Source organism: Podarcis pityusensis (assembly GCF_964106645.2).
Source record: "Podarcis pityusensis genome assembly, chromosome: 5".
NCBI lineage: Eukaryota > Metazoa > Chordata > Lepidosauria > Squamata > Lacertidae > Podarcis > Podarcis pityusensis.
The window spans coordinates 48,840,739-48,856,535 of record NC_138032.1 but is presented as its reverse complement, the minus strand read 5'-3'; the positions used below and the strand labels follow the sequence as shown (position 1 = coordinate 48,856,535).

Genomic DNA, 15,797 nt, shown 5'->3' with positions numbered 1-15,797 from the left:
TAGCAGAGCTTTTGACCCTGCTGTGTATCCTTACACGATGCTGCTTCAAATTAGGCTAAAGTACCTGGTTTTAACTGTCCATAATTTATAAGCTACCTAAAGAGCAGGGTCGGAAAGAGGAACCTTTTGTTTCTCTAGAGATCATCTGAATTTCCTCTTTCTAAATTAATGTGCACTCAGTCCCTATCCTTGTTTACTTGGGAATAAATCCTAATGGGTTCAGTGTGACTTAGTTCCAGGTGAGCCTGGAAATGGCCTTACATCTCTTTTTCATTGGCCATGGAGCCTCATGTTCCTAATGATGATGATAATTGCTGTTGGTGAGTTCCAGCATACCTTTTTCCATACTAATTAACAGGGTGCGGTAGCTGTGAAAAAGGCAAGTTCGATGCTAGGGATCATTAGGAAAGGAATTGAAAATAAAGAGTTTGAAATTATACACCCTTGGATCATGGGAATCAACATGTTGACTAGTTTGCATTTTGCAGAATAATATATTGCATTGTGAATGTTTAAGAATATAAATGCAGCGTCAGTGTTGGTATACTAAAATGGCATGCTTCTTGAGTACTGAAGTCTTGAGATTTCCTCTTCGTATCCTAGTTTCTATGGCAATTGTTATTTAGCTTTATATCAACATTTATATACCACTTGTTTGTAATGAAACGTCAAAGCAGTTTGAAAAAAGAATGAAACAACAAAATGATATGTAACTCCCTTGTTAAAAACAGGCTTTTAAAACATTAAAAATATTTATAATCAGCATTAAGCTGAAATCTAACACATGACAGTTTGTACATGTCTGGATAAAAAGTAAAGGACCCCTGACAGTTAAGTCCAGTCGCAGACGACTCTGGGGTTGCGGCGCTCATCTTGCTTTACAGCCGAGGGATACGGCGTTTGTCTGCAGACAGTTTTTCCGGGTCATGTGGCCAGCATGACTAAGCCGCTTCTGGCGTAACCAGAGCAGCGCACAGAAATGCCGTTTACCTTCCCACTGGAGCGGTACCTATTTATCTACCTGACTTTGACGTGCTTTCGAACTGCTAGGTTAGCAGGAGCTGGAACCAAACAACGGGAGCTCACCCCCGTCGCGGGGATTTGAACTGCCGACCTTCCAATCGGCAAGCCCTAGGCTCAGTGGTTTAGACCACAGCGCTACCCGTGTCCCACATATCTGGATAGACTTGCCTAAAGAAAAATGTTTTTAGCAAGTGACAAAAAGTGAAGGTACTCACCTGATGCCTATAGGCAGGGGGTTCCAAAGTGTGGGATATGGCAGCGGGGATGCAGGTTCGAGAAGGGTGTGGGTTTTCAGCTCTGCTCACTCATGTTCCCTTGTAGTAATTTGCACTCCCCTCTTCATATGTGAATGGAGCAGATGTGAAGACCAAATGTGACTTCCAAAATGAGATGGGGCTACTGAAAGGGAACAAGTTTATATTTTGACCGCAAAGCCTCATGGTGAACATGTTTACTAGGAAGTGAATATGAGAGTGTGTACATGGGATTGTAGCTTCAGGGAACAAAGAGAAGAAGCAAGTGGTCTTTGGAAAGAGGAACATACTATGTCACTTATAAAGATTTCTCAGGCATGCCGCATAGTTTTCTTTAACACTGACTCTTTTCTTTTCTAGCTCATGATATTGAATATAAGTTCTGTGTCATGGATGACGCTGCTTTGTCACTTGGAGCAATAGATGTTTCCTATTCTTCTTCCTTGGCAGAATGCACTGTGACTAGATGTAAACACTCCAGTGAAGAATGGGTATGTAAGATATAGCTTTCTGTTTTTTCATAAGCACCTTGTTGCTTAAGTGTAGAATTATTCTCCCCGTGTTAAGAAAATCAGCTTACACTTCTGCTTATTTCAGAAAATTAGGAATGCACCTCAGTACATTTATGAGGAAGGGTAGTAAGTTTTTCTGCTGGTGATAATCTCTGCTGTGGTGATAATCTTTGCTTGAAACATAAAAGATTCTCTATTTGTAACTGTTAAATATGAAATAGGGAAAAAATCAAGAGTTTAAAATAATGCATAAAGAGATGGGTTTGCACCATGACTAATGACTTTGTGGTCTAAATAAGATGTACTGTAATAGATATGGGGGATTTCTGGGTGATCTAATGCAGATTTTAAAAAATCTGAAGATGCACACTCTGGACTTGAAATAGGCATGAGGAGTTGTTGTTGTTTAGTCGTTTAGTCGTGTCCGACTCTTTGTGACCCCATGGACCAGAGCACGCCAGGCACTCCTGTCTTCCACTGCCTCCTGCAGTTTGGTCAAACTCATGTTTGTAGCTTCGAGAACACTGTCCAACCATCTTGTCCTCTGTCGTTCCCTTCTCCTTGTGCCCTCCATCTGTCCCAACATCAGGGTCTTTTCCAGGGAGTCTTCTCTTCTTATGAGGTGGCCAAAGTATTGGAGCCTCAGCTTCAGGATCTGTCCTTCCAGTGAGCACTCAGGGCTGATTTCCTTAAGAATGGATAGGTTTGATCTTCTTGCAGTCCATGGGACTCTCAAGAGTCTCCTCCAGCACCATAATTCAAAAGCATCAATTCTTCGGCGATCAGCATGAGGAGTAGTGAATGGATATGTCTGGGTGGAGCATAAAGATACTTATGAAATGAAGGAGATGATGAGAATTGTAGGGTAGGAAAAATACCTATTATCTAATATTGATGGGTGAGGAGAAGCTTGAACCTGAAACTCAGAGATTTGGAGAGATGGTCAGAGCAATAAAAGAGAAGGCTAGAAAGATGAGCTAAAAGTTTAGTGTTGCAAACTGTCCCTGGTGAAATCATAGTAAGAAAAGCTAAGAAATGACTAGGGTTGTTAGAGGGTCTTCACTTTGTTTATTTTAATAAATCTGGGTGAATATTAGTCAAATGCTACCAATAAAGGTGTGGAATGATTACTTTTTTCTGGTTAAGCTTTACCTTTTATTTGGCTTTCTGACTTTTCTGTCTGCTCTAACCTCTTCAATTAAGATCTAGTCATTTTTGTGTCCCTCTATTACTTGTAATTCTTGCTGTATTTAGAGGCCAGCCCTGGGCACGTGTACTCAGAAATAAGCCCATGGGATTGTCATGGGACTCCCAAGCAAGTGTACATAGGATTGCAGCGCTTGTTTGTTTTTATGCATTTCCCCATCACACTATATGTTTAAAAAAACTTACCATATGTGGTAACTTCTCCCCTGCAAATCCTAAATGTGATCTTAACAAAAAAACACCCAAGCATACTTTCTATTTTGTCATCATGCAATGTTGTGCAAATGGAGCTTATTTAATGTGCAGGAGGGTTGTAACATGTTAGGACATTTGGTATTTTACAAGTGTATCTATACATCTTGCACAGTGGTTGGAATTTTGGGATTTTATAGGCACGGAAGTTTTGGCCTTGGATCACATCTTGTTATTAAAAGATTAACCTTTAGTCATGTAATTGGGTAATAAACTTTGGCTAGGTCAAGACTTAGAGTCTGATCTGTTTCAGCAAGAGGATTATGCTTGCACAGGAATTTCTGTTGAAGTCAGTGTGTCTTTTAAAGGGTTCGGCGCTCTCTGTTTCATATATTGGAAATAGTGTATGGACTTTAATGTGCTATCTTCACTTACTGTATTTTACTGTTTTCTAGGGAGAGTGCAATTCTAGGCCTACTGTCTTCCGATCAGCCACTCTGAAATGGAAAGAGACCCTACTTGGCCGGAATCGGCCCTTTGTGGGGCGCTGTTGCTATGTATGCACTCCTCAAAGCCGGGTAAATTAGATTATATTGGTAACTAATTGAAACACACTTTCCATGTAATAACATTCACAGTAGCTGGCATCTAATTGTTTCAATTCAGATTCTACTTTGTCACAGTTGGTTTGTGTTCCGTGTCCTTGTTTTAAAGAAAGGCACCATAATATATAAACTCTGCGGTCCTTATGAAGCCATGACTGGAAATGGAAGACATGTTTCTCTCTTAACTTTCAGGACAAGCTCTTTAATGCCAGTATCCCTTCTTTGGGCCTTCGAAATGTCATCTATATTAATGAAACACACACAAGGTAAGCCGCCTTCTTTTTGTATACTTAATGCTACTGTTCACAAAGCAATTGCCTAGTTTGCATGTCACATTAAGCCATAGCATAAAACAAACTATGTTGGTTCATATCACTGTTCATTCATATTAAGCCCAGGATGGAGAACCTCCCACTCATGGGCCAAATCACACCCATCAAGGGGCCTGAAATGGCCGGTGAGGCTGTTCTCTCCACTTCCCCAGCCATGCTCACGTGCTGCTTACCTGACATATTGCAATTGTACTTTGAATTGTTCCTTGGCAAGCACAGACTGCATTTTGTGCCTTTTAAATTGGCACTGAAGTTGAGCTGATCCCTGCAGAAAGTGGGTCTTATTAGATGGCTCTAAATTTAAATTCCTGGAAGGCTGCAAGCCCTGCTTTCAGTAGGAATCCCTGCTTCAATCCAGATTTTTAAATGAAAAAATGTGCTTCCTATTCTGCATTTGAAGTTGAATTGCCTAATGTCATGTACCATCTGGTGACTGATGGGTGGGCAGTTCCGCCCACCTCTCAAAAGTGGATATGGTATGCAACTTGGATTCTGTTCCTCACACCTAAAGTACACCACAGGTTGTTTTAAACAGTAGTTAAATGTGATGTGTGAGCCAAGCCAATATGTATTGTATTATTGTTGGGGATAAGCAAGAAGAATGAAAATCAAGATGTGTTAACGTTGTTCTTTCACTGAATTTACTTCCAGAATAGGCTACATAATGGCTTGCAGCTCATACATACATACTTGAGAGTGACTTAGAGCAGAGCTTTCTGAACTGTGTGTCACGACACATTAGTGTGTCGACTGCAGTGTGTAGGTGTGTCGCACAAACGCTCCCTGCATGCTTCCCAGGGCTGGAAAGGAGTTAGTTTAACCCCCAGTTTGCTAATAAAGCTGAATTACCATGTCATAAAATGATGCATGTCTAAAAAGTGTGTCACCAACATGAAAAGTTTAGAAAGCTCTGGCTTACAGTAATGAGAAACTATGAGTTCACGTGCTGTACTCATTGCGGAATCACAAATGTACAGGTTGAGCTTGCACTACTGACCTAAATAGATGTTGCTGTCAACTAAAAAGCAGGATACACAAAATGTAACTGGGTTTTTTGTCAGCCAAATTTTCTACTAGCCAGTTGTGAAGTTCACTCCTACGATGGTAATGCAACAATATTGGGTACAGTTTTTGTAACAGATACTGGTTTCATCAGACTTGATGAAACTGTGTATTAGTAAATCCGGATAGTAAATCTTATTCATTATGTGGCTTTTGACTTTCATCTACACATTTTAAATACTTTCCTCTCTGAATATATGGTGATTATAAACAAACAAACAAACCTAAAATGCTGCACAATTTTTTTTATTTTTTTGGTACAAAACCTGGAGTGTTGGAAAGAATACATTTTGATCAGTAAGAGGTATATCTCATTCTCTGACCAAGAAAACATGTAACAGAAGTGAGGAAAGAATTACAAGTTTTAGCAAGCACCAGGTTGGCAAAGGATGGCCTATAGCATTTTTCTTTCAAGCTAAATTACTGGAACTTGATCCCCCAAAGGGCATAGTAAAGCCACTCGTAAGTTTCTTTCTAATCAAATCTTATTGTAAAACCAGGTATCTATTGGATTGTAAGAATATAGACATACTTTTGAATGAATAAATTGCTGGATACCTAATTTAAAGTAGCTTTGAAAGTTCCAGACTTTTATTAAACAACAGCAGCAGCAAAATGCAGTGTTAGCACAACTTAGATTTTTCTATTGTTCTCTTTAGTAGACAGTCATATTAAAAAAGGATTTATGTATTTGGGACTCTATTCACAGAGAGAGTCTGTTAAATAGTACATTTAAAAATAGTACATGCAAAATCAATACATTAATGGGCTGTAAAACATTTGTTGGTTGCAAATGCAATGGATTTGATCCTCAGAATTCCATCACATTTTAAGGTTTGCAAGCATCTACTTACCAATATTTTCTGGTACTAGGCAGCCATCAATATGATTTTCACGTTGTAATGGCTTTGAAGGCCATTTAGATTTGAAGACTGTGTCTTCATTTCATTCTTAAAGGAACCTTAACCATGCATTAAAGCAAGGGTGGCAGACATGTGACTCTCCAAATGTTAGTGGGCTCCAACTTTCAACACAGCCAAGGGTCAGGAATGATAGGAGTGACATGTCAGGGGCCACAAGTGCCCCATTCCTGGATTAAAGGATAGAGGATTGGCTCTAGTGGTACCTATGGATGAGTGGAAAGGCACTTCTGGTCATGCAGTGCAGCTTCCCTACATTCCACCCTCTATCTTCATCATTGCCCACAATTCTGTAAGATTTCCTTATGCTCAAGCAGTTACTGGGATATGCTGCCGTCAGCAAGAGAAGTGGGTAAAATCCATTGCAGGAGCAGAACTTTGCTTGCATATCTCTGAATTAATTACATAATCTGAAACAACTCCTAGACCTTTAAATGAAAAAGTCTTCTAAGTGGAAAGTTCAAACCCCATAAGACCTGTTCATATTCATTTAAAATACACATGTACATGATTTTTTATTGAAGTGCAATGATGTCCAAGGTGAGAATTTGTATTTGCTTGGATTGGTTAATATAATGTGTGGCTTTGGGGTCAATATCTGAGGAGTATCTTTGGGGTAACAAGTATCTGAGAATAATTTAACAGCCTAATAAACGAAAGCTTGGAAGGAAGATTGCTTTAATATTTTCTTTTTCATACTGTGTAATACATACACACTTGACCAAACTAGCCTTTAAACAAAAAAAGTGTTTGCTTTAACTCTTAGCCTCACCAATTTCTGATTGACTCCTACCTATTTAATCAATTAACCAATTAAAGTTAGTTCTGATAGGGACATGATTGACAATATTGAATGCAATATTTCTCATGGTTGTGTTTTGCTAAGTTACTGTGTATTGTTGCAGGCACAGAGGTTGGCTTGCCCGGCGACTCTGTTATGTTCTTTTCGTGCAAGAACGGGATGTTCATAAGGGTATGTTTGCAAATAATGTGACAGAAAATGTGCTGAAAAGCAACAGGTAAGAAATTAAAATACCATTGTTTTTTGTAAAGTTCCATTGTCAATACAATTTATTGGATTTCTTTGAAAAAGAACTGTCCTTTTTGAGAAATCCCATTTTTAAATCAATGAAGCTGAGTTTGCTACTATTTATGCCCAGTGCCTGATATTTTAGATACTTGTTTCCACAATTTTGGAATCTGCAGGCAACCATTATGAAGGCATCTGTGTATAATGTGTCAAATTGTGTGACATATAAAGTTAATTTGAGTTGTACACCAGCTTTTCTATTCCAGCCTTCCCCAACCTCTTGCCGTCCAAAAGTTCTAGACTACAACTCCTATCGGCTCCAGTCAACATGGTCAGTGGTCAAGGATAATAGGAGTTATAGTTCATCAACATCTGCAGGTATCAGGTTGAGGAAGGCTGTTTTTCAGTGATTAGTTACTGCTCCCCAGATGCTGAAGACTTCTAAAATCTTTATAGGCTTTATACTGGCTTTACACTGAGATATTTTGCCTTGTGCATTTGAGGTATGTGTATATGTGTGTGCTTTTCTACTAGGAAAGTGTCACTGTACTGGAACCTTAATTTAAAAAGTACTCATGAGTAAATATAATTGCACTACAAGTTCCCCTACATTCTGTAGCTATACGTTCTGTCTGTCTGTCTATGCATCTCAAAAACAGGTGAAATATTGAGCTTATTTTAAGAATCATCTTACTTTATTTGTAACACCTAGAGTGCAGAATGCTATTGAACAGGAAGCTTCAGAAATGTCTGCTGTGAGTGGCTCTGGTCAGCCAGACCCCAGAAACGTCAACAAGGTCAAGAAGCAAGCTAGAAAAATTCTGCAGGAAATGGTAGCAAATGTCTCGCCTGCTTTGATCAGGTAATGAAACTAGATCATGGTTGCTGATGTCAGGGGGTGCTGAAATACAACCTGTGTTCACATGGAGATAACTGTTTCTAGTTGCCTCAGATTTCTGCTTCTCTTATCTGTTGTGTAAGCTGAACTCAAAGGCCTGGTATTTGCCCTTGAAGAATATATAGTGTGTGTGTCTTGCTTCATAGTCTAATACAGACTTTTCCATGAAACAAAATAACATTTTGTCATAAATGAATTTCATGTTATCATCACAAAGTTACTCTCTGCATTTTCAAACTGGATGTAAACTTCTTGCTACGTTTACTAAGGCTGCAACAACTGTTGTCTGTTTTTTTTTTTAAGAAACAACCAGTTTGTTCTATATAGAATTTTTGCAACTGTTGCACATTTTTCATTACTGCTGATTTAGTTGCCTCTGTTCTGTGTTTCTACAGTAGTGTCGGTTTTAAAGGCAGCATGTTTCTGTGTGTATGCTTCTCTTATATTGTTTCATGCTGCTTGAAACTAAAAATGTATATAAAACATGAATACTATTATATGGTGGCTCAACTTTTATTGCCCCTTTTAGGTTAACGGGATGGGTGTTGCTGAAATTATTTAACAGCTTTTTTTGGAATATCCAGATTCACAAAGGCCAATTGGAGATGGTGAAAGCAGCAACAGAGGTAATAAAATCCCTGAGGCAAAAAAAAAATCCCTTCAGAGGAGAAATATGACATTGTTCCATTTCTAATATTGTTTGGGCCTTACAGGACCCTTTTAACAATTTGGCAAAATAAATCAATCTTAGCACACTGGAATTCAATCTGAAAAGAGTCAATATGGGCCAAATTCACCTAGATCTAATTACTGGAGTTAACTGTGCTTATTTTGGAATGAAATCCATTTGTCAAGAGTTGTGAAATACATATGTGCATTTATTATTTACTAAAACCAACCACTCTGTAGCCATAGATAATATCCTTAAAAGTCCTTTTCTCAACTATGGTATGTTACGTAGTGTTTGCATACAACTGTATTCAGTGAAAATAAAAGGTTGCACCTAATCAGAATTATTTGGGGGATACTTTTTATAATACAACTGCCTCCTGCTCCTCACCTCTACTCACCCCATGCTGGCAATTCAGATGTTTTGCATAAAGAATAGAAAGTGTACCTACCAGGCCTGCATTACTTGTCAAAAACACATTTTGACTTTTAAAAAATACAGTTTTAAAACCAGATTGTTTGGGTATTTATATAATTGCTTCTTTTCTTCTTCTTACAGCTGAATTTGCCGCTTATATTTCTACCTGTTCACAAATCTCATATTGACTACCTGCTTCTCACGTTCATTCTTTTCTGTCATAACATCAAAGCACCGTACATTGCTGCAGGGAATAATCTGAATATCCCCATTTTCAGGTAATGTTCTATTCATGTATACTTTCACTTTGTTCATTTCGGCCATGTGGATTACTGTATCAAAATCCTAGCTAAATGAACCTTCGTATGCTGGCAAATAAATTTTGTGCTTAACTTGCAGTGCCCCAGTAACTGTCTTGCTTGTTTTAACACTTGGCCTGCAATTGCTGGAATAATTTTATATTGGCAAAGGAATCCAATTAATATGCCAGTAGTGGTCATATTCTTGCATTCTAATGTAATTATTAGTATATAAAAAAAAATGCACTCAAACCAGTGAAGGCTTTGGCCCCAATCCTTAGTTGCTCATAACACTTGTTGGTGCCTGGTACATTTTCCCAAGGTCATCAAAATAAGCATTCAGTTAATTTAGTGAGCTTCAAAGGTGTGTAATTCTTGACCGTTAATGGAGCAGAATGTTTTCAGCCATAGAAAGTGAGGCAAATGTAACTTCCTTGATAAAAGGTGTATCAGCAGATAGGCACACGTCATGTTTAGTTATGCTGTAGTCTGCTTCATGTTCATATAACACAAGATAATGTATGTGGCACCTTCTATTTATGATTGCAAGTCCTGGCGGTGATATTATGTCTAATATTATGCATGCTTATTTGGAAATAAGTTTCAGTGAGTTTAGGGACCCAAGTAAGTGTAAATAGGATTTTAATCTCTGAAATGGTAGACGATTTAGTCAGAACAATCTTCTATACTGTAGTTTTATTAAATTCTATAGTAGCCTTTTATTCAGCGTTATATGCTGTTATTAGGTATAAATAATAGAGAGCCACAATTTTAAGTCACAAAATGTTAGGCCACAAATTTTTGGCTAGATGGAAGGGCTTTTATACAAATAGTTGTGTGACTTGATCTTTTTCTTCCCCATTTTTCATTGATCTGACCAGAATAATTGGTTAGAGTTGCGAACACTGTAAGAATTTTATGTGAAAATTGTGAGCCGCTTTGCTAATTTTCTGTTATCCCAATGTATACCATACTGACATTTTTGTTTGTTACTTCCTTAAATTTTCACCTGTTTATATTCTAAGGCATAGGAGGGACTTCAGGCTTGTTTTATTTCTATATATGTAATATTGCAATCTTCGCCAGGCCAAATAAATCTTGTCTGGTTGAACCAGTAAAGATCTCTAGTACAAGGCAATTTTAATAACAAAATTGTGGTGTCAAAACTTTTCTTAATTTAGCCTTTAAGAACAAGTGACATAAGAAATAATTAGTAAATTGTTTTTTTGAAAGTAAAGTTGTTTAAAAACAGCTGGAGCCAAAATTATACCGCTTTGAAAAACGTATATATTGGTAGTCGCCATAAAAGGATTTCTACGAAGCCTGTTGTCCCTAATTTCTGTGTACTGGAGAGCTTGTGCTCATATATGGACTACCAACATTTGTCTGCGGTACCACAGAACTCAGGGACGTGGGTGGCACTGTGGGTTAAACCACAGAGCCTAGGACTTGCCGATCAGAAGGTCGGCAGTTTGAATCCCCGCCACGAGGTGAGCTCCCGTTGCTCGGTCCCTGCTCCTGCCAATCTAGCAGTTTGAAAGTGCATCAAAGTGCAAGTAGATAAATAGGTACCGCTCTGGCAGGAAGGTAAACGGCGTTTCCGCGCGCTGCTCTGGTTCTCCAGAAGTGGCTTAGTCATGCTGGCCACATGATCCGGAAGCTGTATGCCGGCTCCCTCGGCCAATAAAGCGAGATGAGTGCCGCAACCCCAGAGTCGGTCACGACTGGACCTAATGGTCAGGGGTCCCTTTACCTTTACCTTTTTACTACAGAACTTAATGTGTAGCTTTCTCATGCAGAGAGATCAATCATTGAGTTGTATGGTTATATCACACTGTGGACACAACAGCCTGTGCTAATGTTAACATTCTTAGCCTTTTAATAAAAAAGGGTATTTCTTTACCCATAGCACTTTGATCCACAAGCTTGGAGGGTTTTTTATACGGAGAAAATTGGATGAGAGGCCCGATGGCCGTAAAGATATTTTGTACAGAACCTTGCTGTATGTGGTATGTATCTTTTTCTTAATTCAAGGCTTATCTCTGCAAAGTATTTGAAGAGCCAGGCCACCATCTCAGGCTTGATTGTGGGGTGTGCAGGTTTGTGGCAAGGTTCAACAGTTACATAGCAAAAAAGAAGAAGAGGTAGCATTTTAAACGTCTTAATAATTAGGAATTAGTTGCATCTAAACGTGTGTGGTGTAAGATACAGTTGAACAGGGATGGGGAGTCCCTGGCCTCCCATATGTTATTGGAGTCCAACACCCATCAAGGATGGATGGAAGTTGTGGTCCAGTGGCATCTGTAAGACCGCAGGTTCCAATATAATCTGGAGGGTGTTCTTTATATTGGCAGTAGGTGGTGGGATATGCCCCTTTGAAGAAAAAGAATGCGGAATTACTCTGTATATTGTTTATTAATTGCCTTCCACATATATGTCTTAAGGCAATGTACAAAATATAATAAAACCAGTTAAAAATAGAGCAGAAAATAACAGCAAATAACCTTTTTAAAAACAATACAGTGCTACCTCAGGTTAAAGACGCTTCAGGTTACAGACTCCGCTAACCCAGAAATAGTACCTCGGGTTAAGAACTTTGCTTCAGGATGAGAACAGAAATCACGCAGCAGCAGTGGGAGGCCCCATTAGCTAAAGTGGTACCTCAGGTTAAGAACGGACCTCCAGAATGAATTAAGTTCCTAGCCCGAGGTACCACTGTATAATACAAAGCAAACATGTTTTACACAAGTTTGTGACGCTGTTAGTGCTGTTGTGTACTGTATGGAGCATCTGCAGAAATGCCTGTACCTCAGATACCGAAGCAGTCTCGCACCTTTGAATACCCTTAATTGGTAGTCCTTTCAGCGGATGTCAAGGACACCTATAAACTTGCAGCACTCATTGTCCTTCTATGTTACTGTGTAATCCCAATAAAACTAATGGGATCACTGCGCATGGACTAGAATTATATTGTGCAATGCTGGGCTTGGTGCCACCTACTTTGCTAGAGATCCTGTGTAGGTTCTCCAGTGTTTCATGTCTCAGAAACTGGTTTAAAAGGGGGGGGGGTGTGTGTGTGTGGTGTGTGTTACACACTTTCTTCTGTTTCCTGGAAAAAACTGACTTTCAAAGAAAATGAGGACTGAAAACCTGCCAGTGAGTTTGGATGCTCCTGTGAAAAAGCACTCACACCCCTTCCTTTAAGAAAGGAAGTGATTTCTGAATATTTGGGAGATTCTTTAGGTATGCAGCAATATAATAGTTTGCAATTACGTACAGAACAACAATATAGTTGTTTTACAAATACTTATTGGATTGGAGGATTAGTGGAATTCTGGTGGATACTGAGCCACAGTACAGTGAGGGTGTCAGGAGGGAGGAATAATAAAAAAATGCAGCAAGGGAGGATATTATTACAGATATAAAAGAGGAATGCAAATAACTTGTGTCTGATTTTTTGGTTGTTGTTCATTCTTCATTTAGCATATCCAAGAGTTGCTTCGCCAGCAGCAGTTCTTAGAGATATTCCTGGAGGGCACCCGGTCCCGGAGTGGAAAGACATCCTGTGGAAGGGCAGGCCTTTTATCAGTAGTGGTGGACGCTCTGTATTCAAATGCTACTCCAGACATCCTAATCATACCCGTGGGAATATCCTATGATAGAATCATTGAAGGCCACTACAACAGTGAACAGCTGGTAAAAGTGTTTGGAATGCTATTGTCCGCTCAGCAGATATTTAGATCACTGTCAGTTGTAACCATCTTGGTGATAAAAATGTGTCCCCTTTGGTCAGAAAGCAGGACCTTGGAAACATAAATTGCATGCTGATCTTCGCAAATACTTATTTGTAGCAAGTCGAGATACAAGGGAAAATGACATCTGAATAATGATTTTCATAAACAGCATTTGAAATATCCAAATAGATGTCTGGCTTAGAGGAAATGGCCCAAGTGACCACAATGCTTTTTACGATGCTTGAGCTGTTGCCCAGATTTATTTCTGAGCATACTTAGGTGGCTTGGATTTATGAACTTGTTTAACATTAAGTAGCTTTTAGATGCAATTGTTGAACTGCCTTGCTCTCCCGATGTTTCACAGGGGAAGCCCAAGAAGAACGAAAGCCTTTGGAGCGTGGCCAGAGGAGTCTTCCGAATGCTGCGGAAGAATTACGGCTGTGTTAGGGTAGATTTCGCTCAACCGTTTTCTCTGAAAGTAAGTTCATATAATATGAACATAATTTCTTATTGCGGAGTTACAACTATGGTGATAAAATATTCTTAAGACTATATGTCACTAGGCAAGAAAGAAAAATTGGACTTCATGTGAACTTCCGTTCTGTCTTAGTCAGCCTGGCCCAGTGGTCTGTTCAGCTGTGGATCCTAGTCCATTCAGCGATACCTGTCCCGTTTTCTTGCATGCCTTGTTGGTTCCTTCTTCCAGAGCTACCTGTGGATGTATTTTCCCACATCACCCCTTTCTTACTCATACTGTTTCATTGGACTTTGGTATCTGACCATAAAGTTGCTTCAATGGAGTAGTTTTACCGACCAACAGATTGAAGCTATCTCTCAATGTGGGGAAGAGAAATGATTGCTTGCCTCCTGATTTCAGAAGAGCTTAAGTCTTCTTACCTATGAGCACAGGAGAACTTATTTCTCTCCATCACTAGGACAGAATGGAAACTCGTGACCAGTCCAATTTTATACTTGAAATTTTGTCAGGACATATAAAGGTAAAGGGACCCCTGACCATTAGGTCCAGTCATGGCCGACTCTGGGGTTGCGGCGTTCATCTCGCTTTATTGGCCGAGGGAGCCGGCGTACAGCTTCCGGGTCATGTGGCCAGCATGACTAAGCCGCTTCTGGCGAACCAGAGCAGCGCGCGGAAACGCCGTTTACCTTCCCACCGGAGTGGTACCTATTTATCTACTTGCACTTTGACATGCTTTCGAACTGCTAGGTTGGCAGGAGGTCAGGATATATAGCAGGCAGTTAAAAAAGAGGTTTGTAATTTCACGGAAAAAAATAATGCATGCATAGGATCTAAAACTGTTGAATTGGTTGGATTGGCTGTGTTTGTCACACCCCTACCACAGATTCCATCATACGTGTTACTGTTAGAAGTTTTTAATAGCAATAAAGCTGCTGAAGAATGCAGAGATAAATCTTTGATTCTACAGTTAAAATATAATTCACTTACAGCTGAAGGATAACAGCACTTAAGATGCACCAACTCTAATAGTACAGAAGAAGATGTCAAAAAAGGTGCTAATATTACCAGTTCTGCATATCTAGTGTTGTAGTCTTTAGCTAGTTTCCAAAAGAGATTCCACAGAAGCCATTGGTCTTACTTCTCCGCTTCCAGCCATAAACCAATTTTGTGTACGTTGTTGAATTGTACAAATATATTGATGGATTTGATTTCCAGGGGGCTAATAATAAACAAATTAGAATTCTTAAGTAAAAGGAAATCAGTGGGATGCCAGTCAGGCCATCATGTACTTTTGCTGCCTGAGAAATGTTGGCTCACCAAGGAATGTGGTATGAGCTAAGAAAAAAGCCGCTTCGTGTCACTTTTTCAGCTGATGGAAATATGCAGGGCACTTCTAATTAAGTTTTATTGCAGCGGTGTTCCTGACAGGTAGCTTTGTATGCATAATTTAGCAAGCCAGTAGAACATAATCCCCTTCTGTGTTCAGAAATTCGAAATAAGTGCATATTGCTTTAATTCCAGTACCTCCTATCATTTACACAGGGATAGCTTCAGGATTTATTTCCTTAATGAGTTCATAAATAAGTCAATTTCACTGAGATAGCAAGGTCTCATATCCTATAATATTAATTACCAGTGGCATATATTTATTCTTCTCTATTCTTTATTCATATAAAGGTGTTCTCATAACTTCTTCACTTTAGAAAGCCTTAATTCTATTACAACTCCTACATGCCTAAAATTGGCTTTATCAGCACACCCAGCAAGCTATACATATGTTTCAACCTGTGTGTAGTTGGATATAATGGGTGTTATCCAATGAAGTCCTTCCACTAGCACAAGGGTTTCTTCTTATGCAACAGAACTTCCCTTCCCTCTCCTCTGCCTGCACATCCTTGTGCTCTCCCCAAATCTGTTCTGGAGGACTGGCTGAAACCCCAGAACAGATTCAGAGGGACGCAGGGGGAGGAGAGGGAGGGGAAGTTCTGTTGCAAAGCCCAAAAGTCCTTGCACTAGCAAAACTTATGAAGATACTGCCCAGTATCATATTATATTTGAAAATACTTAGTTGTACAGGTGATAGGCTTTGTAACTATTGCTTCACATCCATGCCCACTTTTCTTGGATTTACTTGTCTTTTTGCAGTTTGCTTGCCTTTCAGTGTA

The 15,797-nt window shown here is 39.3% G+C and overlaps 2 protein-coding genes across 4 annotated transcripts in view; one reads left to right on the top strand and one right to left on the bottom strand.

The window, feature by feature from the left end:
- Positions 1–1,464, bottom strand: part of TECTB (tectorin beta) — a 35,695-nt gene extending 34,231 nt beyond the window's left edge. Inside the window, exon 1 of the mRNA XM_081006455.1 lies at positions 1,239–1,464. The gene's annotated coding sequence lies outside the window, so the exon portion shown is untranslated. The remainder of the gene's footprint in view (positions 1–1,238) is intronic.
- GPAM (glycerol-3-phosphate acyltransferase, mitochondrial) overlaps positions 1–15,797 on the top strand; it is a 34,474-nt gene that overhangs the window by 1,181 nt on the left and 17,496 nt on the right. For all 3 annotated transcript variants that reach the window (XM_081006397.1, XM_081006398.1, XM_081006396.1), the window contains 10 exons: positions 1,638–1,768; positions 3,643–3,765; positions 3,985–4,058; positions 7,012–7,125; positions 7,849–7,998; positions 8,564–8,660; positions 9,263–9,399; positions 11,330–11,429; positions 12,904–13,116; positions 13,519–13,632. In XM_081006397.1, the coding sequence (XP_080862523.1) occupies positions 1,667–1,768; positions 3,643–3,765; positions 3,985–4,058; positions 7,012–7,125; positions 7,849–7,998; positions 8,564–8,660; positions 9,263–9,399; positions 11,330–11,429; positions 12,904–13,116; positions 13,519–13,632 (1,224 nt within the window). In that variant the 5' untranslated portion in view covers positions 1,638–1,666. Of the gene's footprint in view, positions 1–1,637; positions 1,769–3,642; positions 3,766–3,984; positions 4,059–7,011; positions 7,126–7,848; positions 7,999–8,563; positions 8,661–9,262; positions 9,400–11,329; positions 11,430–12,903; positions 13,117–13,518; positions 13,633–15,797 lie in introns of those variants that run through there.